This window comes from Heterocephalus glaber, unplaced genomic scaffold (genome assembly GCF_053883595.1).
Source record: "Heterocephalus glaber isolate CG9 unplaced genomic scaffold, H.glaber_assembly_v1.0 deba00001610, whole genome shotgun sequence".
NCBI classification, from domain to species: domain Eukaryota; kingdom Metazoa; phylum Chordata; class Mammalia; order Rodentia; family Bathyergidae; genus Heterocephalus; species Heterocephalus glaber.
The window spans coordinates 4,019,788-4,042,426 of record NW_028258381.1 but is presented as its reverse complement, the minus strand read 5'-3'; the positions used below and the strand labels follow the sequence as shown (position 1 = coordinate 4,042,426).

The 22,639-nt window shown below is 36.4% G+C and overlaps 1 protein-coding gene across 2 annotated transcripts in view; it reads right to left on the bottom strand.

Moving 5' to 3' along the window:
* Positions 1-1,388: 1,388 nt before the first annotated feature.
* Positions 1,389-22,639, bottom strand: part of Hcrtr2 (hypocretin receptor 2) — a 96,929-nt gene continuing 75,678 nt past the window's right edge. The window contains exons 4-8 of one of the 2 annotated variants that reach the window (XM_087196004.1): positions 18,628-18,743; positions 10,566-10,786; positions 7,678-7,799; positions 5,463-5,688; positions 1,398-3,342 (exon numbers count right to left, since the gene is read on the bottom strand). In XM_087196004.1, the coding sequence (XP_087052130.1) occupies positions 3,288-3,342; positions 5,463-5,688; positions 7,678-7,799; positions 10,566-10,786; positions 18,628-18,743 (740 nt within the window). In that variant the 3' untranslated portion in view covers positions 1,398-3,287. Of the gene's footprint in view, positions 5,689-7,677; positions 7,800-10,565; positions 10,787-18,627; positions 18,744-22,639 lie in introns of both variants that reach the window. The other variant, XM_004868829.3, reaches the window with a different exon arrangement.

Here is a 22,639-nt window from a genome sequence, read left to right as displayed (position 1 = left end):
ACGACTTTATAGACAAGTTCTCCCCCTTAAACTTCTAAGTCTGTACCCCTGAGAAAGAGAAAGGAAGCATTCTTCTTTTCTGAGGATGTCCTCATTGTCACACTGATATTACAGCAAGCTTCAGAGAGCAATGCACCGTTAGGGATTTCCCCGCCCAGGCACGCTTCATTCAGACCATTCTTCCCTGATAACTAACATATTGCCTTAAACATTTTGAAATTAATTGGAAATTTATTATACAATAAACAGTCCTTAAAATATTTTTTTCTGCTGCTGCATCAAAGTAGACCTACACGAAGAAGTGAAGCAGAATTTTGGTCCTGAAGGTGCCGCCGCAGCACCTCCTCAAAGCCAGCCTGGCTTTGGATCTCAGCGCCGAGATTTCCCACCAGGGGGAGGCCGCGAGCACTGCTGGGGCCTTGGACAGGGAGCTGAGGTGACTGGAAGTCCGCTCGCTGTTCAACAAGGATGTTCTGGGGAAGACATAAACGACTTTGAAAACATAGGGAATTTTAAAAAAATTATTTGGGGATATAAACTGTAGTTTTAAAGTTTCTCCTTGAGCTCTGCTTCATTTGTTCTCAGATTTTCCACTTGCTCACCTGATGCATCATGCCCAGACACAACTGCATGATTTGAGGCTGAAGGAAGAGCCAATAGCCGGGAGCTCTGCAGACAAGGGAACTATGGGGAGAGGCTCTACCTGCTGAGCTGGGCGTGTGCAGTGCGGACGATGAGGGAGGAGACAGGGCAAGGAGGCTGCACGGAAAAGCTGCTTCAAGAACCTTTGGTACTGCTGCTGCACAGCCACAGGCCCAGCTTGGCGTGAAGATGCTGTAGCCCTCACTTGGGCCCCCTGGAGGAAGAAGGCCAAGGGTCTAGTGGGAGATGATGGACGGCTCACTGCTGCAATAGCGTGTCTGTCCTGAGATCTCACTGTGAAAAATGTGCATAGTGAAACCACTGGAAAACCGCCCCACACTCTGCTTACATTTGTTTAGGAGTCGAGTATTCATCGCTTCACCTTTGGATGATTGCTTCACCTTTGATAAGAGTTAGAATAAAAAATACTGAGTAAGAATTGATTTTTAAAATTAAAATCCTTGGCAATTGATTCTGAACTTTATCAGAACCATTTTGGTTGAAAGAAAAGCAGAAAATATATATGTAAAAGTACATATTTTTTAAAAAGTATGTTTTAAACTTTAAACAGTCTTATATATAGTGGCCTAGAAAAAACTTAGGTGAATGCAATACATTTACATAATTTCATAATAAATTGAAAATAATGAGGTCATCATTTTCTCTAAGTTAAAGCAGATTAAACCTCTGACTTAGATAAAACGTTCAAAATTTAATGGTATACATATGTGGTTTTACATAACTTCTGTGAAGTATTTGTGTTAATCTTAAACCTTATTATAGTACCTATTCTTGGAAACAATGTTAAAAATCTTTTATATCATGATTACCCATGATTATATAAATTTATGGGGGAAAATATTTTGGTCATAAGGACAGCTCCAGAGGGCTTAATTCAATCCCTAACTGCAAAGATTTGGCACTGATTATGAGTGAATACCCAGTTTATCTAATTAACAGCAACAAGATTTTTCATGCAATAGAGAGGCTGGTGTGAATGTGATTATAGAATTCTGAATATGGTTTTTACTTAAGAAAAAACACATAATGACCATCTCTCACAGCAATAGATGTGTAATCACATTGGATTTGATAAGAAAGTTTTCCATGAAGACACAGAACAAACTAGATGCAAAAAACTTTAAAGGTGTAAGATAGTTGTTGAATAATTGACATGATGTTACATCCATGAGTCACAACAATTATAGAAACACATTTCATGTAAAACATAAAAGACATTAAAATTCCAAAGCTTATAGAGAAAATGTAAAGAATAGAAATACAAATACGTGGCAAGTTGGGGGAGTGTTTTGCGCCCCCAGTTTCAGTAACAGTAGTCATATAGAAAACAATTGCCTTTGAACTTTGAAAGACAAATACAATGTTTTCCATGCCAGTGCACTTCGTTTTCTGTGGTATATATGGTAAGAGAACAGACTAACATTAACAATATTGTCCCTGTTTATATATTGGCTCTAAAAAGAGTCTATTATTTTGCTTCATGCAATTTGAGAACTATTTGACTATCATCTAAAGGAATTTACTTTTTGTTTGATTTATAATTTGCAGGAAGTAGAAAAGTCATCTGTTGTAAAATTAACTTTCACTGAAAAGGTTTCTAAATTGTAATGACTAGCCAGATTTTTTGAAATGCCATTATTACTATTATGATTTACATCAAGTGCAAAACATGATATTATTACACTAGATCAAGTAATAATAGCCTTCCTCACAATTTAAGTCCATAAACAGCTTTGGTACTTTGCTCTTCTGATTCAGATTTAAGCATATTTAAACTAAATTTTGTTAGCATATTTATCGTAATCTTCCTTAAAACAGTGTACACTGGGAGTGAAACTCAATATCATTGCAACTAACACTTTTGCAATTAACACATCAATAATTTATAACTGGTTGCAATATCTAAGAAATTCTCTAAGTTTTAGAAAAAATTCGAAGTTTTTTCCTCATAAACTGAGAGTAATTCTTTTGCCAAGAATGAATGAATTCAAATATCAAGGTCTTCATGGCTTTGTAGATGCGCAAGAAATAATGAAGTACAAATATATTCTACATTAGGTAAAATTATCTCATCCACCCTTATGGATGACAAAATTTCAGTGACATTAACATCTCATATGAAGTCTTTGAATGTAACAGAAAAAAAGGAAGAATACATATTCAATGGACAGCATAAACAGCCCCAATGCACACTTTGCAGAAGCCTTCTCATTTGTGTCATTAGCACATAATGAGGTAAGTAGTTGATCCTTTTTATCCCCATAAATTTGGGGGCGGTTTAGGAATGCCTGCTTCTTTACCTTTTGTTCTATTAAAGTAACCATACTAAGCCTTTGCCTCTTAAAAGGATTCCTAGGTGCATGTATTGAGAGATATATCCATTCCTAAAATTTGTTTTTCAGAACTGGCTTTATTTCATATTTGCTGTCTGCTTCCACAGAATCTGTAATTTAATAAATAAGATTGGGATTTGAAAGTTGTAAACGCTAAAGTCAAGCAGGTCATTATGAAGCTCCTCTTCTCTCACAGGGAACTTGCAACATAGTGGCAATTGTTTTGAAAATCATTATCTCTTTGAGCGAGATGACACTGATGAGATTCAACAGGGAGCTCTGCCTCTTCTTTCAGATCTCCAGCCAGGCTGACAGCAGTGAGGGCTGCGGCCCCTGGTGCAGATTCCTGTGTGGTGAAAGACTTTATTTCACAGGGGCCAATGCACCAAGGCCTGCGGGCCTTACTCAGAGAGCAGCTGTTTTCACATCTGAAGGAACTTCACAGCCACCCTTGGGGCTTGGTAACAGGTAGGGTCCCTGGACACCACCCCCAGGGCTCTGGTTTGGTACACTTGGGGTAGGGGGTAAATCTGAAAGTTTAGTAAGTTCCCAGGAGATGTTAATGCTGAGAGATCAGAAACCACACTGAGAATCAATGATTTAGAGCAAAAGAATCCCAACTTCAGCTCTGCCACACAAATGTTACCGGGCTGAGTTGCTCTCCTTCCCCACTCCATCTCCCTCCCTTCTCCCTCCCCCCTCCACTTTTAAATAATGACAGTTCTATTGGCATCTAAAATATTTACACTTACTCTGAGCTGTTACTTTGATTTTAAGGCATACTGCCAATACTTTTTAAAGTTATCTTCAAACTTATTAAAGTGCTAGCTTTCATCCTGATCTGAAAACTACAACTCTCCTTTTATGCAGCATAAATTCTCAAATGTACAAAGAGGAGAAAGGAGAGATTTAAAATACATTACTTTCATTAGTACAGTGCCGAGATTTAGCAAAATAATTTCAATAAACTTCATATAAGAGTTTTTGCTTGAAGTAGTAAAAGGCACAAGGTAATTAAATCCTAAAATCTAAAATGAGAAACCAAATTGTGGATGATTTGGCTGTGTTATTTTTCTCTGAGAATAATGAGTTGGGAAAACAACAAGATCACAAAATATTAATTCTATTCTAAGACAAAGTTTCTTAAATACAATGCCCATGCCTCCCTTCTATATAATCAGAATACCTGCTACTCTATTCTAAGATGAAGATCGTCATTCTATGGTCACTTATTTTACATTAAGTGAATATTTGAATTTTGAATCAGAAAAATTTTGCAAAGGAATAATTTGAAACACACAGTGCTATGGGTTCCAGACCGAGATTGATATAAAATATACTGCATTTCTTTCATTTGGATGTGAGTTAAAAACAAGCCCTTCCCTAGCCACATAGCGCTTAGTCCCAGGTTCTGGTGGAATTCACTGACGTAGAAAGTGCCACGGTAGTCACATAGGGGAATGGGGCAATGGTGCTGCCCACAGCTGGAGAGGACCATGTGCTTGGTTGAGTCCCTGCTGTGCCGTGCCCAGGCACTTTTCCCAAGTTCTCTTTCCTCGAATACCAACAAGTCTGGCTTAATAGCTGCAGCTCCCTGGAAGGCTTCCTTGGGTCTACCCCCTCCTCCTCCCTGTGATCTAGCACAGTGCCACATGCCTGATGTAATCCAGCAAAGCTGACTGTCTCATTTGATTGGTTAGAAGAATATAATAAGGTGATTTTGTCTTATTTTTAAATGCTGAAGTCATTCCCTGGATTTGAAAGTTCTTATATATTAAGAGTCACTACAAAATGTTTATTTTCATATAGTCTTAGTGGTCAAATTTTTGACAAGAAATGTTAGAGATGATCAAGTCAAAGATCTGAAAGAATTGAGCAAATGCATGATAAAATTAGTGGAAAATAAAGTTAAATAGTGTATACTTCATGTAGTTTTGAAAGATATCTTTTGCATTATCTCACATAATATGCTACTTAATATACAAATATTCTTTCAGATGACAGTCTTTTGTGACTTTTAAAAAACAAGTCAACTAAAATAAGTGTGCTGTTAACTGGGAGTTAGTAATTGTTACTTATTTTAGCAGCCAAAAGACAACCACTGCCTAAATGTTTGTGGCTTTTAGCAACCAATCTGAATGTGTGAGATTAAAATAACAAGAGATTGATTCTAAAAATAACTAAAAATGTCAAAATATTTCACACCAATTTTAATACATGAAGCTAAAAGTGAAATAGGCTGAAATAAGTTCAGGTGGAGGTAAAACTTCTAACATATTTAATTCAAAAGTTGAGAAATGATTTTAAACTGACTTTTTTTTATTTCCAAAGAGCAATCGATTATTAAAAAATGGATTGACAAGCATTTTAGCTTCAGATCATTAAGATAATAAAATTCGGTATAGAGAGCTTTTAAAAAAGAATAGCTTGACTTGGGTATTGTTGGCAGGGGAGCAAAGAGTCTACCAGTCGTGCAGCGGGCCCGCCCCATTGGCCGAGGGGAGTGTGCTTATGCTGGTGAGGACCACCTGCTCAGATAGCTTGGACACCACGTCGAAGTTGCTGATCTGGGTGGTCAGGGACTTGCGGCTCTCAGTGCTGGTTCGCCCCCTCGCCAGCCGATCCTCCGGGTGATGGTGAACTCCCAGGCAACAGCAAGCAAATGCTGCTTTAAATTCCTCCCGAAATTTTCCTGGCAAACCAGAGAGAACGGAAGGAAAAAGAATTGCACACAAATGTCTCAGCAAATAACTCAGAGCCTAAAATGGGCTTGGTCCCTTAGGCCAGAGTAACAATGAGGTGTAATATTTTGCCGAGATGGAGCAAATGGGAAAAGGAAATTAAGCTTATTGGAAGCCTGGTAAATTCCTGAAACAATTTCATAAAATTAGGAGACTGATTTTCATACCTGATGCTTGCAGTTTGTTTCATTTCTTTTTAGTCAAACCTTATGTATGAGTGAATGTCCTAATACTCTGTCTATAGAATCATTGTAAGAATGGTCATTCACAGATGCCCAGGAACCCAAAGATTCCAAACATAATTAAGCCTGTACCATAATTGGCTAAAATATATAGGAGTGGCCCTGCGTTGTAGCCTAAGGAAACTGCTACAACAGAGTTCAACAAAATATCCAGAAAAAAATATTAAAACATTTCTAAAATTTCCAGTTTCATAATCTACATAAGGCAGAGCAAAAAAAGAAAAAAAAACTGAAAAAAGAAAAAGACTTTAGAAGTGCTCCTTGTGTTTAAATTACTGGCGGTTGATGGGGGAATTGAAAATGAAATGTTTGCCTTTGTTTCAGCAAACGCTGTCACTTCTGTGCTCTGAGCCTCAGTTACCCCGGGGGGTTAATGAGTGATCAAGTGAGAGTGGAAATGCTCCTAGGCCGAGGAGGACAGCAGGCGCAAACTCAGGGAGCCCCCTCTGCCTCCCTGACTCACCCTGAAACCCACACTAGCACTTTCGCCCAGGTAGTTTCTGTTTCACTCTTCCCCACCACAGCCACGGAAGTTGGATTTGCTTTGTGCATGGCTGCGTGAGACAAAGTCATCTTTAGAAATAAAATTGTTTATCCATTTGATTTCTGATCATCTATTTAGGTAATCTTTAATTTTTTCTAAATGAATACAACAAAAATAAAAACTTCAATATGTGTATCCATTGTGTAATGTTTAAATTAGGTTAAACATGTCTATCTGTTCAAACATTTGCTATTCCTTCATGGTAAAACATTCAAAATCTTCTCTTCCTGCTCTTTGGAACATCCAGTACATAAGTATTTTCTATAGTTACTCCACTGTGCTGTGTCACACCAGAATTTCTTAGTCCTATCTAATTATAACTTAGTACCCAGAAATGTTGAAAAATGGATCCTTTTTTAAAACCCAAAAGTCAAAGATAAAGTTAAAAGATGAACATAAATTATGTATGCAATATAATGAATGGTTATTCTTCCATATAAAACTAGCATACACTTGGAAGTAGAAGTAAAAAACTAATTGTCATGTATCCTGAGAAGATGACAGAGCAAAGATATAGCTAATTAAAGCAGAATTTTAATAGGTCAAATGGAAACAAATAATAGTTATTTAAATTATTTTTATCATGTTTATTTCATAAACAGAGGTACCATAGATTCAATAAATTGCAGCTGTTTCCCTGTGTATATCATTTAGTTAATTTGTTATCTAGGAATGATACTTTTGTTATCCGTGAAAAATTTTTACATAAATGCAAGGAATGTAGCCTATAAGTGAAATAAAAATACACAGAACATCTAAGAGTGGGAAAATTCAGTTCTATTTCAATTAAGCTATATATTTTGGCAAAAGAATAACAGCAAGACAAAGTAGGTAAAGGTATTTTACATCCTTGTGAATCATATGTTTAAAGTATGACATGCAAGACTGTTTTATTCATTTCACATAATTATAACTGTCCTCCTATTTCAACATTTATTTGAAATCTTATAAGAAAAAGTCTAGGTAACTCTCTGAGTAGTTAGGTAACATGCATTCAGTTTTGTAAAGGAAGAAACTCAAGATAATTCAGGCCAGGCAAAGATAGATCTAGTGACTAAGCTCTCCCTGTACATTTAGACAGAGCCAGCTCTGCAGCTAATTCCCTCTCCTCCATGGGCAGAACTGTGATTTATAGAGAAGGAGTGAAAACTCACCACTGAGAAAATTATAGATGATTGGGTTCGCAGCACTATTGGCATAGACCAGCCAGTGTGAAAATGTAAACCAAGCATATACAGTTTCTCTGTCTTCTGTGTGAGTGAACATCCCAAACACCCTGGAAGGAAAGAACAAAGTTGGAGTGATTCTGGAAGGCAGCTTCTAAATGTTTCAAGTCAAAAGTGAGCAAAGAGCCAATCACCCACTGCAGGCATATCCCGCTGGGTTGATCACAACCACAGTTTATAGAAAAGAGCTTTGGACCTGGACACAGCTACATAATTCAATTAGTATTCAAAAGGTATATCAGGTCAGAGACAAAAACCTCTCTCTCTCTCTCTCTCTCTCTGGGAAATAAAGCAATTCTTGTGGATAACAATATAGATATTGAGAGCCACGCATGGTGGCACACCCCTGTAATCTCAGCTCTCAGGAGGTTGAGGCAGGAGGATCACAACTTTGAGCGCAGGTTGGGCATTGTGGAAATCTTAACAAAATCTTGTCTCAAAATAAAATTAAAGGGAGGGGGACTAAAAATGTAGCTCAGTGTGAAGGTCCTGCTTCAATGCACAAAACAAAAACAAAAAAACTCTTAAACTGTAGTCTTTATAAGTACTTCTTCCATCATTGGCATAATGATAAAAGCATACATTTGGTCTTGCTGCAGTTTGATTGCTAGGAGCTCCTTATACTCAGAGATCTAGTTTTCTGCAGATAAGATTCTGATAATTTCTTAAGATTCATGAGTTTTAGTTTTTCATGTATTAAACTCTGAAAATTTTTATTATCTTATTCTTACAGGCTATTTTAAGATCTGTTACAGTCTTTGAGATATCTCCTGTATCAAATTCTATTGACTAATCTACAGAAGACAACTCTGCAGCTATCCAATAAGTTTATAAGTTAAAGACTACAATGGATTTCCTGCCGTAGGCTATCGTCAGTTCTGTGGCACATCTGTATTTCCTTTACAGTAGTAAAACACATGACGGAAATTCATTAATGCATTTCTGGAACAAAGTGATGCTCAGAGAAGGAGGGAGAGGGAGAGGGTGAGGGAGAGGAAGAGGGAGAGAGGGAAGGAGAGACGGTTTCAGCAAAGAGAATTTATAGTATGCTACAGCCCTCTACCTCAACATCTTTGAAATCTTGGAGAAAGCAAAAATGCTTTAAAGAAGCTGTTTTTGACTAATCAGACAAAAATTTAAGTTTTAAGGGAAAAAAGCTAAGATTTTTTCTTATATGAGAAAAAAAATAATATGGAAGGACAACCTTAGAGACAAACATTTAAAAAAAGGTTTATAGAAAAGAGAAAAATAAATTTCAAGATACTTTTAAAAATGTGTATGGTGGAAAAGACAAGAATGCTAAAAACCTTGAAAGTACTTTAAAATGAACTTAAATGTTTTTCTTAGAAAGCTATTTGCTTTTCTTCAATAAGAAGGTATTTAAGTCAGAAGAATAGGGTAAATATCAAATGTTCAGATAGAAGAAATTCAAATGAACAACCAAGACAGGGAAAATTCAGTTTTCCTTGAGTTTTGACTTTCTGGTGGAGGAGAGGGAGCAGCACGGGTGAGTGAAGCAGCGGAAGCACATTCAGTATCAGCATGTTTGCTTAGGGTTTCCAGAACAGACAACACCATGTAGCAGGGACCAGGATAAACTTATGCGATATTTTTCTGAGCAAAAAGATAAGATGGGGGTTATGAAAAGCCGCAGAGGGCAAAACAGTTTTTACTTTCTTGTGAGCTGGCACATGGATCCAAACTGCGCCAATTCTTATATTTTTAAGGCTGTGACTACAGTAAATATTACTGAACAAAAGTTCGTTTTTCCATTTCTTCTCCATTAAAAAGGGAGATTTAGGGGAGATAAGGGCCGGGGATTTAGCTCAGTGGTTCCAGCGCCTGTCTCGCAAGTGGCAAGTGAAAGGTCCCGAGTTCGATCCCCTCGCCGGTACCAAAGGGGGGGGGGGCAACAATGAAGGAGAAATCTGTGCAGCTGGTTATACCAGCTTCAGTGTGACCCCAGCCAAAGCCGCCTCTCTCTAGGGTCCCCAGCTGTGAGGAACATGATATCGACTCGGAATCAGGGAAAAGCGCGGAGCAGATCGGGTGAAGTCTGAAGCCTTCTATAAACAGAATTCATATCGCCTCGGGGCCAGTCTAAGTGCAACAGTTGTGATCCTTAAGGAAGTTCGGAGTGTACCACTGTCTCTGCGCGGCTCTTCCTGTCTTTGTCTATTATTTGAACCCTAATTTTTGTGTAGAGTATACCAAATTACGTACTTTTCCCTTGCTGAAAAATTTGGTGCTGATTTTTATTAATATTCATCTTGAGCTTGTTTCAGTCGCTTAAACCAATTTTCTCTCCTTCTGTTTAAACATTCCACGTACAAATACCTGTTTTAATTTTTGTTGTTCAGTGCTCAAAACAAAACATTCATCTCTTTTTATCCTTCAGAAAGAGTTCTGTCATTATTGCCCCTGTCTTTGGAATCAAGTTTTGCAAATTTCACTTGTTCTCATCAAAAAATAAACAAGCTAGGAAACAAAAAATCTGCAAACGAGGTGATTTTGTTTTCGTGGTTTTTGGTTTTGCATTAGAGCTTTCTGTGCACCTGAGGCTTAGCAGCCAGCTGGGGAGGTTCTGAGCGTCTGTGTGCTGGGGGCCACTGTCTGAGGCCTCGGCAGGGGTCGGCCCCAGTCTGCATGCTCCAGGGCTTTGGCCTACCCAGGGCTGACACTTGCATCACCAGCGCTCCCGGCCTGACAGGCTCTCCAGGAGGGAAGTTCAAAGTTTCTTAGCCACAAAAAGTTAAAAAGTTACCAGTTAAAACGTGAGGCCATTTCATTTTCAGATAATGGACGAGCAGCGTTACCTCTTTAACACATTGAGGATGCTGATTGGCAAGTAACAGATCGCAAACACGAGCAGCACCACCATCAGCATCCGCGCTGTTTTCCGTCTGGCCCGGATCTGCTTTATCTCTGCGGCCACCGCGCTGATCCGGGACTTGGCCTGCGCTGCTGAGCTCCGAGGCTGCGAGGCCGGCTGCAAGGGCTTCCACCTCCGTTGCACCACCGAGGACGTCCCGGGGATCTGCAAGGAGAGGTCACGCTTTACAGGCACGGCCTCAGGGACTCTTCACTTTGGAGCGAGAGGACACAGTTACATAGGAGAACGCCAGACGCCGAGCCCTGCCAGGGCTCAGCCCGCTTCTCCGAGCATTTTCTAGGCTGGGCTTGTTCCTGGCATTCATTTAGTCCAATGCCAGAAAGGTGTTTGGGTGGAAAAAAAGGTTGCAACATCACAATTTTGTCATGGTCTACAGAGAATAGCACATGAAAAATATTTCTCCTGATAAAAATGGAAGCAAAAGCTGGAGAAGGAGAATGCAAAGAAAAGACCGTCATTTTATCTCATTAGGAATTCCAAATCCAGCTCTCATGGCTAAGTTTAAGAAGCAAACCCAATACGTAAGGGTAGAGGCACCTGAATTAGTTTTTCACGCAGCAATACTGCCACCTGCCGACCGATAAAGATAGTCTTATAGACAAACTGCTCTAGCTAGGTTTTCCTCTCAGGTTTGGACAAAGCAAATTTTTAAATGGAGGAATAAAAAAATAAAATAAAATATTCTCTGTTGTTTACTATTTGCACTTGTGAATTGAGACCAATTCTACCTTCTACGGTGCACAGAAAACATCGAAAATCCCTTATATTAACATTAACGTTTAGGGCTGGGGATTTAGCTCAGTGGTTCTGCCGCCTGCCTCGCAAGTTCAAGGACACGAGTTCGATCCCCGGTACCAAAAAAAAAAAAAAACCCAAACCATTAACGTTAACATTAACGTTTCAAATAACTAGAATTTGTAACAACAGTTACACAACTTGTGCTTTTCTGTTTCTTTTCAAAGTTTTTTGATAATAACAGGGACTCCAGTCAAGTATAATATTTTTAAAATTATAAACTCATGAAGATTAATAGGGATTAGTAAGCAAAACAATAAAATTCTGCAGGGGTAATTTTTTAAAGAAGAAAATGTGCCAACATCACATCATAAGGCCATCTTAGTTCTATTAAGATTGTCCAGCTGTGGCTTTTATCTCTCTACTGCATGCCAGGACAGATCCAGGTGTCCCCGTGACCTCCCAGAATGGATGTTAGATGCATTCTGTTGCTTTTTACACCACAAGATCAAAGTGTGTTAGGTAGCTTTTAATTTGATAGCAGTATTTTACTTTGATGTCCACAGAGATGGAATAATACAATTCTCCTTTGACCATCTTCGCTCTACAAAAATGCAAATGTTGCTAATGAGAATGTGCCTTTACATAGAAAACACCTGATCAATTAGTTTTCTTCTAATTCTGTATGTCCTGTCATGTACAGTACCCTTTCCAAATAATGATAATCTAACTTTTAGTTCACTGGTTAGGGAGAGACAGGATCAGGGAGCCATTCCTTTCCTGTGATTCTCTCTCTCTCTCTTTTTTTTTTTTTTCTGTGACTCTCTTTTGAAACTGTAGTTTGTTAAACAGCTGAGGAGAAGCAAAAATGAATGTTGGAAAGTTCCAGAAGAACTCTAGCATGAAAGCCCTGTAAGTGTCTGTTAAATGGTCTTGAACTGTTTTATAAATGACCAGGGAGATCATTTAAACTTCTGCCACTCTATTATTGAGTGTTCCCCTGAAGGAGAGAACCAACATTCTGCTTCTGATGACTTCTGCAGCTCTCAGAAACAGTTCTCATAAAGAGAAACCACCACAGGAGCACAGCTATGGTCCCTGCATCAGGGAAAAAACAAGAACAAAAAACAAAAATGAAACAGTGATCCTCCTTTTAGATGAAAATCTATATAAGGAAGGATAGAGATGCTTAGTCCTGCATTTCAGTTTGAGGAGCATAAATTTCTCCATAATAAACAGTACAGAGAAACTGAATATTCAGAGAAACTTAGCATAAAACTAAAGAGTCACCTAAACTAGCTGAGCTTCAGGAATTATGCATAGACTTGAGGAATCCTTAATACATCCATAAAAGATTATTATAAATTTTGTTTTATAAATCAATCAAACAGATACTAAGGATTAAATAAAATATCCAAGTCCATATGGTTAATACATGTGAAGCCAGAATTTACACTCAGATTTATGTGATTTCACAATTCATCTTTTTCCACTTTGATGCACAGTTCCCATTTGTAAACATAAGCCCAAAGTGATACCGATGGATAGAAATTTTCAGTTCATGCCTTGCAACAAAAAACAGTGATAATGATACAAAACGCCTTTAATGATCATTCCTGGGAGGTTTTGTAGGAGAATTTTCCTCCTGTCATGTCATCAAGGGCCTTTGACTGTGAAGAGTACAGACACAAACTCACCATTTTTACTGGACTGTTACCAATAAACTTCATACATCATCTTTGACCTAGATGTCTTGAAAATGGTATTACCAAATTCAGGGTCTGAAATGGCATGTAAGTGATGGTCCTTGGAACGACTCTGTTGTAAGAAGTATGTGTGACCAGAATGAAGTAATAAGAAAAGGGAAAACATGCTACAGACATTAAAAGGGAATAAGAATATTATGAATAACAATAAATTTACCGATTTATGTAAAATGGACAAACTCTTTGAAAGACAATCATTACCATAATTAATGCTGAATAGTACTGAAAACCTGGCTACAAAAATGTCCAGGTCCAGATAGGTTCATTGATGAATACAATCAAACAGTAATCAATAAATGATATCAATCTTTTTTGTATTCTCTATGAAATTCATGGAAAAGATACTTCCCAAAAAATTTTATGAGGTCTCAGTTTCCTTGGTAATCAAAACAACAACAACAAAAATACCTAATATCTTTCATCAACAGAGAAAAAAATCTCCTTAAAAAATATGTTATCAAATCAAAGCCAACAGTATGTAACTGGGATAATGCAGTTTCTCAATTAGAATTTTCCCAGCAGTGCAATTGAGGCTTACAAAAATCAATTAATCTAATTTATCATATTAACAGCATAAAAGAAAACAATTTCAATAGATGAAAGAAAAGCATTTGAAAAATTCAATACCCACTTGTGATTTTAAGCTAACACTCAGTAAACTAGTAATAGAAGGAAAATCTCTCAACTTGAAAAAGGGCATCTATGAAAAACCTTTCACTATGATCCTACTAAATGAAGAAAAATGAGTAATTTTTTCTAGGATTTGGAGAAAGGTAATGAAATCTCTTACCAATTTTACTCAACATTTTATTGGAGATCTGGCCAGTATAAAAAGAAAATAAAAATAAGTAAAAGGCATACAGATGGATTCTATTGAGAAGAAAGTATTGCTTACAAATAAAACCCTGAGGAATTCACACACACACACACACACACACACACACAAACTAGAACTAAAATGACTAGCAAGATAGAGGACACAAACTCAATAAACAAATCAACTGCATTTCTATGTGCTAGTAATAAATAAGTTGAGAGTTAAACTGCAAATTAGTAATTTCAATAGCAAAAAAAAAATTTTTTACATACATTCAATAAAATGTAGACAAAATATGTATCCTGAAAACTATGAACCATGGTTGAGAACTATTTGAAAGGATCTCAATAAAGATAGATATTCACGGTACTAGAAGATTTAATATTGTTAATACAGCAATTCTCTCAAAATTGATCCATGGATTTTAGATATTCCAATCACATTAAGAAATAGCAGGGCCAGGGATTTATGTCAGTGGTTTTGGGGCCTGCCTCGAAGGCACAAGGTCCTGAGTTTGATCCCCAGTACCAAAAAAATAAATAAATAAAAGAAAGAAAGAAAGAAACAGCATTCTTTCTTCTTTTATGTAGAAATTGAAGTGCTGATTTAAATTTTTTTAAATGCAAAGAATCTGTAATAACCAAAACAAGTACGAAGGTGGACTGAGTTTATATAAAGACTTAAAATAAAGGTGCCATGTGTGTCTATGTACGCATGTGTATAATTGTTTGCATCCCAGAGGACTAGCCTGATCTACACATTTTTTAAAGTATTATTTATTCATACATATTTTATACATTTTAAAAGTGTCTGGGAGGTTTCTTTCAGATATCATCTAAAAAGAGGTATAGAATTATGAAGAGATCTGGTAAGGTATCATTTAATGGGCAGAAAAGAAAAGATAACTATGCAAAACAAGACATATAGGAAGGTCATCAGAAAGAACCATAGGAGATTGTGAACAACATTGCTTAATACTGTCAAAAGATCAAGCTTGAAATTATTCTCTAGAAGTCATTGTTGACTTTAGCGAATGCTGTTTCATTGTAGTGATGGAATTTAAAACCAGAATAAAGTGGGCTGAGAAATCAGTAGTTTGAGGGGTGAGAACTCAAAGATGGTAAATGCTAAAAAGCTAGTCATCGTTATCTGAGAGTGGGAGATGCAGTGCTGAGTTGGTAGCTGGGTGGGTCTGAGTGTGTGGATGATGCTTTTTCTTAGCACTTAACAAATGTCTGCTCCAGGAAGACAAGTCCCAAGTTGCTTTGACTTCTTATCCATCTCATCATAACAGATGTAACAGATGTTTAATGGGGGCTGGCAATGGTATATAAAACAATAACTTCCACGCATTGTTCTGTTTGGCAGGAATATGGAACATTTTCTGGTCCCTTGCACTCGACAACATTTGAGGACTGTGGAGACTTAACCCCAGGTGACTTTTTCCCATTATACTTTATGACTCTGCATCTTTCGTTATCGCTGTTGTTCACTTGGCACTGCTGTCAGAATTAAGATCCACATGCTGGGTTCTTATGGTGAGGGTCCTACGAATTTCCTTTGTCCCTTACCTTAATTTCATGCTCATGAAATTCTGTGTTTAATATAACTGTATTTTTTAACTTCCCTGGGAAGAAATGCTTAAGAAAAAATGGCAGTAGAATAAGTTGGAATAAGAGCTGGAAAATGGAATTTTTATCAACATCACTAGAAGCTTGAAACATAGGCTCAAATCTATAGTACAGTTCACCTGCAGTGTGTCACATTGTAAGAGCTTAATAGCATCTGAGGAATGAATGAGCAGATGTTCACATAATGATGAAGATGTCAGTGTTCAATTACCTGAAAACTGAAATGGAAAGAATGCTGACAGCTGCACATGGTGCCTAGCATGGCAAGACTAAGACGTTCTTATGGGGATCAGTGTTGGAGAACTGTCTGTGAGGTTCTCAGAGTGCGGTCTGAGTCGTATGGCCAAAGAAAGAATTTGATTAGTTGATGATAGCAAAGTAATAGTTAATTCTCTTAATGAAGCTGAAAGTTCTTGAGAAAGTCAGACAAAGGCACAGAATTTGCTCACTAATAATCTAAAACTTACTAATTTGAAAAAAGAGATTCTCTCCATCTGTAATTTCAAGCAAATAGGACAGGCCCTTCGTTCAATAGGTCATTTAATGCAGCCTTTGGCCCACATAATGCCTTACAACTCTGTTTACAACAGGACAGTTGGAAACTGAGAGTTCCTCCAGGAGAATTCTACATAATTACCCAGTTGGGGTTAATTTACTTTATTGTTGCTGCTGAAGGGAGCTCACCTGAACTTGCCATTCTCTACACCAATCTGTTTTGTAAATGTTTTTAGTTTCACAACCAAGCATTTTACCACAAATCTCCTGCAACATGCGACTTACACAGGAAATTTCCTCAAAACTGATGTGGATGATTCCTAAACCTTTAATACAACTTGAGTTTATTTTAGAGTTTGGGAAACTGGAAGTTACAAGCTTAAAAATGCAGAAGTAAACTCGAGTTTGGTCATCGTCTATTTATTAAAAAATATGTTTTGAATTCCCTCTGCGAGGCACCATGTGAGGTTGGGAATACAACAGTAACAAGGTGAATCCATGCATGGTCCTTCAAGGACTTTGAAGGTGTGTTAGTTTGTACATGAGTGAAAAAGCAAATACGAACTTCTATTGTATATGATGTACACAAACCAGTTAAAAATATGGAGTAGAGGATGCTTTTAGCACTGAATGTTTTTAGTCAGAATCTCAATCTCAATTTAAGTATCTTTATTTCCATATGCTCATTAAATATTTTTCCCTCTAAAATGTTTTTCTAATTCAAGTTTTTCTAAAAATGTGTCCCTGAGTAACTGGACAATGGACTCTCCCGTGTTCTCTTTTATTCAAATTCTTTAACACTTTCTCCCGTCCTTATTTTGTATACAGCAATTACTGATTAAGTGATATGTGTTGAGCATGTGCTAATTGGAGGGATACAAAGATGAAGATTAGAGGGTACTACCTTCATTTAATAGAGTAGAGGAGACAGACTATAAAAGAATCATTATAATGCTAATTTAAAGTGCTATGTAAGAGGTTATTTTTAAAAAAACTTTCATATTCAACAATTCAACATATGATTGTTATTTTAGAAATATGAGCAGAACTAGTTGAAAATCCAAATAACAATATATACTATTAAGGTATTTTATTTAGGGAATACTTTCTATGTTTTAGGCACTTAAATTAATTCATCTAATGCAGGTAACACACCTGTGAGGTCAATGCTATACAATCTCCTTTAAAGATGATGAAAGAGAGACAGAAATAATACAAATCATTGACAAAACTCATGTATCTACTAAGTGGCCTGGTCAGAGTGTAGATGTACAGTCTGGCCCTTGCATGTGTGTGTTTTACTTTTCTATCCTACATCATTTCAGATTATCTATCCCCAGTGTGTAAGGAGATCCCCATTGTCCTGGTGTGTTCCTGTCACAGAATAAATACTTCTCTTCTTCGTGGTCAAGCTTAAACACATCAAGTGTTTTGGCTGGTGAAAAGTAAGGAGGTACAATGTGTGCCAGTTCGGAGTAGAAATTTTCAGATATCTGAACACCTCTTCCAGCTTTCCGCCCTTTCCCTGGTTTCCAGAGCTGGAGTGTGGTGTTCCCTCACACGGTGCAGAGCCACAGCTGACCTCACACTGACACAACTGTTGTTGCAAACCATATACAGTGGTACCCGGCTTCATGAATTCAATCCGTCCCACGATTCTGGGGAAGATGGCCATGGTCGTGTCTGACACTTGATGTAGAGTTCAAGAATCGAAGCAAAATGTTGCTGAATGCTTCTGTTCGAGACCCTCCATTCTCCCCCACCCCAGCCTGGCCATCCTTCCTGAGAGCAGCTGACACAGACTGAAGTGTGAGCCAGAATAAGCCTTGCCTTCTCTTAAGTTGGGGGTTTGGGGGTATCGTGTCTCAGCAACCAAGAAAATGACTAAAACAGTAAATGATATTTGGTGAGTGAATCACTGAGCAAAGGAATACAAATCTTAACCGACATAGAAGAATTATTTAACAAACTGCAGTAACCCAAACTCAGATATATAAACAGTTTTTAAAATTCTAAATTCGTGGGTTGGAGATTTAGCTCCGTGGTTCCGCCACCTGCGCCGCAAGCGCAAGGACTTGAGTTTGATCCCCGGTACCAAAAAATAAAAATAAAATAAAATTCTAAATTCTGCCTGATTCTTTTACGCTTCCAAAAATGAGATCTTTGAAGTTGGAGATTTAGCCTACATACTAAAATGTATTGTAGAAATGGCATGAACATAACCTTCTAGACTTACAGTCTCAGCAAACTTTAAAGGAATTTTTATTTGCTATTTCTCATAAAAAGCGAAATTAATAATGTGACTCCTAGACAAAAATCAGCTCAATCACTGAGATTCAATTTTTGTGATAAATTTAAAGTCCTCAAGGCAAAAACTTGAGACATTCCTCAAAGAGGTCGAGGTGCATTTCCACAGCTAGAGCCTCATTCATTTAGAACAAATAGTCCCTTGATAAGTATGTTATGCTGGTTCCAAGCATTCTTAAATTTTGCTTCTAAAATCCTAAAGAAAGCGCAACCAAAATATTTGGAATTACATACCTGTCTGCACCACAGTTTACGGAATATCTGCAGATAAGCCAACACCATGAGACACAGAGGGGCTATGTAGGTGACCAGAAAGAAGCAGGTATGGTACATCTTGGGGTAAACTTCACCTGGGATGAAGGTCAGAATAATAAAAGTCTCACGTTAAAATTCATATATATTTTCAAAAACAAATTTTGTCAATGTATTTCCATCAAAGTATTAATTTAACTTCTTTATGACTTCATCAGCATATTATGATCACAGATGGAAAAATAATTTACAATATTTATCTTTATGCTTACTCAGATACATATATATATATGGTGGAGTTTTAATTTCACCTAATGTACTCATAGAGAAATAACAATTAGCCATTTCTTAATTTATGCTACCCCAGTCTATCCAACATCGAGCGTGCATTTCTCAAAAATCCTATTATTTGACTTGACTATATCTGACTAATTAATAAATATTAATTTGGATTATTTATTTGCATTTATAAAAGTGGCATAACTCAATCAAACCTTAATGACCAAATCCTTGGTTAAATTGGGAAGAAAATAGAAATTCAACTGATTCCATCTCATTAAATGCAAGTTCACTGAGAAATGGGAGGCTATTTCTAGTTATACGTCCAAATGCAAATGTGAAATATTTGGAAATTAAATATAATAAACAAGTTGTTGAACCTTTTTGTTGACTTACTAGAACACACAGAGAATTTCTCTAAGCATTTTGTATGTCTGTATGTGTATATGGGTATCTGCATATAGTTTTAACAAATGTAGAATTTTAAGGCTTTTTAAAGTTAATTCTTAATCTACATGGATATTTTCATTTTTATATACCTCTCACTTATTAAAATATGCACTTCTTGAGTTTCAGTCATTTTTAAATTTATTTTTAATCCTAAATACATGAGGTTAGGAGTTTTTAAAATAATCTTTTCAATTAATTAATTATGGATTTATATTAATATTTAAGCATTTCTAAAACATCTACTAAAACTTTTTATATAGTTTTTTTGTGGTGCTGGGGATCAAACATGTGTTTGTGGATTGGGCAGACAAGGGCTCTGCCCTACCATTGACTCTTTAAGTGCTTAAATATTACTATCTAAATGTACCACATTTAGCCTATCTCCTCTTACTATAATGAAAAATAGGAAACAGGATAGTGTACTAAGGTCCATGGATATTCAACCCAATAACTCAATTCTAACTGAATCTAACAGAACAAAGGGTCATTGTATTTATCTGTTTTAAATAATATATTATTACCAAGAGATAACGTTATCACCTCTGTGTATTCTTTCCCTTTACTATATGAAGATGAAGTCTGGATTTTTGTGATCAAATTTGTGATAAGGGCAAGTGATATTCAAGATTTACCAATAAAAAGTATGGTAGTGACTTTATCAATGCACAATATTTATTTTGTAACCATGGATTTAATTCTTAATGAATACATTTTAAATATGTCTATGAATTCCTTTGGTAATCATGGAGTTAATTTTTACTGCATCATTTTAAATTTATTTATGAGTTTGTGATTCGGAGTTGGCTGAATTTGAGTCTAATTTTCTCTGTATTCTTTTTTTTTTTGAAGCTAAATATTTATTGTTAACACTCATTGCAGGGAATTTGTATTCTGCCTTATATAACTCTGGGGGTTTTTTTTTTTTGTTTTTTTTTTTTTTTTTCTCCATGGAAATCTTCAGAAGGGATGGCAGGCTGCATGTGCCTAGGAGATCTAAGAGATGAATTGAGGCATCATTTTCACCCTTTCTCTGCCCAGGAGACAGCTGCCTCATCAGTTTCTAGCTTCTTTTCAAGTTTATCCTGCAAACAGGCAACTTACATAAAAAGTGATAGAATTCAAACAGTTTGATTAGAGGAATAGCAAGTAGCATTTCCCTTTGAAGTACTTCAGCCCAAGCAGCATTGGCTGGGCCAATTTCAAAGGCTCTGGAAGGTGACTTCAGCACATTCCAGGCACCTGAGTGGCTTTGAACTTTTATTTTTTTTGAAGAAAGTGTCACATGCGCTTTCCACATAAAAAATACACCTTTGAAGCTTACCTATCTGTGAAGCCCTAATAAATATGTCAGATTAAACTGAATGACCAAAGGAGGATAGATTTCAGAAGTCACTATTTTTTTTTCAAACTACATCTCTGGATACCATCATGTAATAACGGTTGGAAGCTTTGAATAGATGGAAGTGAAAGAAAGCTCAATTTGCAGGTGATATGTTTATAAACTGTTGGGAAGATACATGGTGGCTAGTTAATGCCTATTATATGAGCAATCACATGGAGAAAAGTTGACCAAGCAAAATGACACTTCTGGGTTAGATTGTTTTAATAAGGACATTATTATAGACTATTAGGGAAAAATGACAGACTTAAATTTTTCATTTCATGCCTACAGTATAAGCTAATTTAAATTCTAGATATGCCACTGAAAATTTAAATTGTGTGTTAAAGATTCCTTTGAAGACTTCTGCACTTGATGAGCATTGTCTTCAATATATGTTCTGATACTTTTATGTATGACCTTGAATTAACTAACAAATCTGTTTCACTTGAGGACGACTTTAATTAGGAACCAGCATTTTGAAGACTGACAGCTGTTGAAAATCTGTGTCTACTCAACCGATGGCAAGTACAATCTCAATAAATCACTGCACATATATATGTACATATGTAAGCAACAAATGAGGAACAAATGTGATTATTTAAATAGTCTTTGAAATCAGACAGTAAAGAGTAATGTCATATATTGTACAGAAAAAACAATTTTCCTTAGATGAATTAAGGCCCATTGTTCAACTAGCATGTTAAACTAATTGTCTAAAAATTACAAACCTTTCTTCTTCATGCTACATTTATCTTGGATTGAATGGACAAGTAGATTAAAGGTAAATTGCTGGTATTCAATTTGACTTTTGTTTAAAACTTTATGGGTCTATTAAATTTAATGAATCTTTAACATGCTTTATTATCCTTCTTAATAAATGTTTAAAATTTCCAATTAACACATGTATAAGTGTATTTAGATGACTTCAAAATCTCATAATAGGCCAGATTTCGTAATTATAATCACTTTCAAAGAGTTTTCTCAAATGACTTCTGAAAGCTGAGTTTAGACTTTTAGGTACTCAGTGATAATTAAAAAGAAAATATACATGCTAGAGCTACATCATAAAATACTAGGTGTAGAAATGAACTTTATGAATTTATACTTATTGTTCAAAAATAATTTGAAATAATATGCCCATTAATCACAATCATTGATAAGAGTCTGTATCTTTGCAATATTTTTGTTAATAAGAGTTAATCCAAGGCCAGGGATTTAGTTCAGTGCTTCTGCTGCCTGCTCCACAAGCTCAAGGACCCAAGTTTGATCCCCGGTACCTAAAAGAAAAAAGGTAATCTGACTGGATTATTTAGGGCACAAAAAGTTTGTTTTATATTTTATAAACATGTAAATGAATGAAAGTTATTACCATAATACTTTAGGGAAAATACTACTGACATATTAAATAATAATAACTATTTTATTACATGGACACATTTCTTGAACAAATAATTTAATCTCATTAGGGCTCAGTTTTGTGGTGAACAAAAGATTCTGACTTAGAGATTTTATACTGTTTTCCAAACATAATTTTCCATAGAAAAATTGAGTAAGAAACATGTCAAAATCCATCCTTGAACCACCTTCTGTCCAAATTCAGTTCTTTATAAACCACATTCCCCTGTGGCCTAGAAGCTACATGTCCTGACCTTCTGCCTGACTGTCTTAAAATGTGTCCACAGGTGGTTTTCTTGCTTCCTGAAATTCCCTTTTCCCTCTTTCTCCCTGCGGGATTCTGCTCATCTTTAATGCTTTGCTGAAATGTTAGCAGCCCCATTGTAGATTTGGTCAAAATGACTAGGTGTGGATTTGTTTTCTCATGTGTGTTCTTAGCACTTTGTGTGTAAATAAATTAATGTACTGGTCACACAATAATCAAGTGCT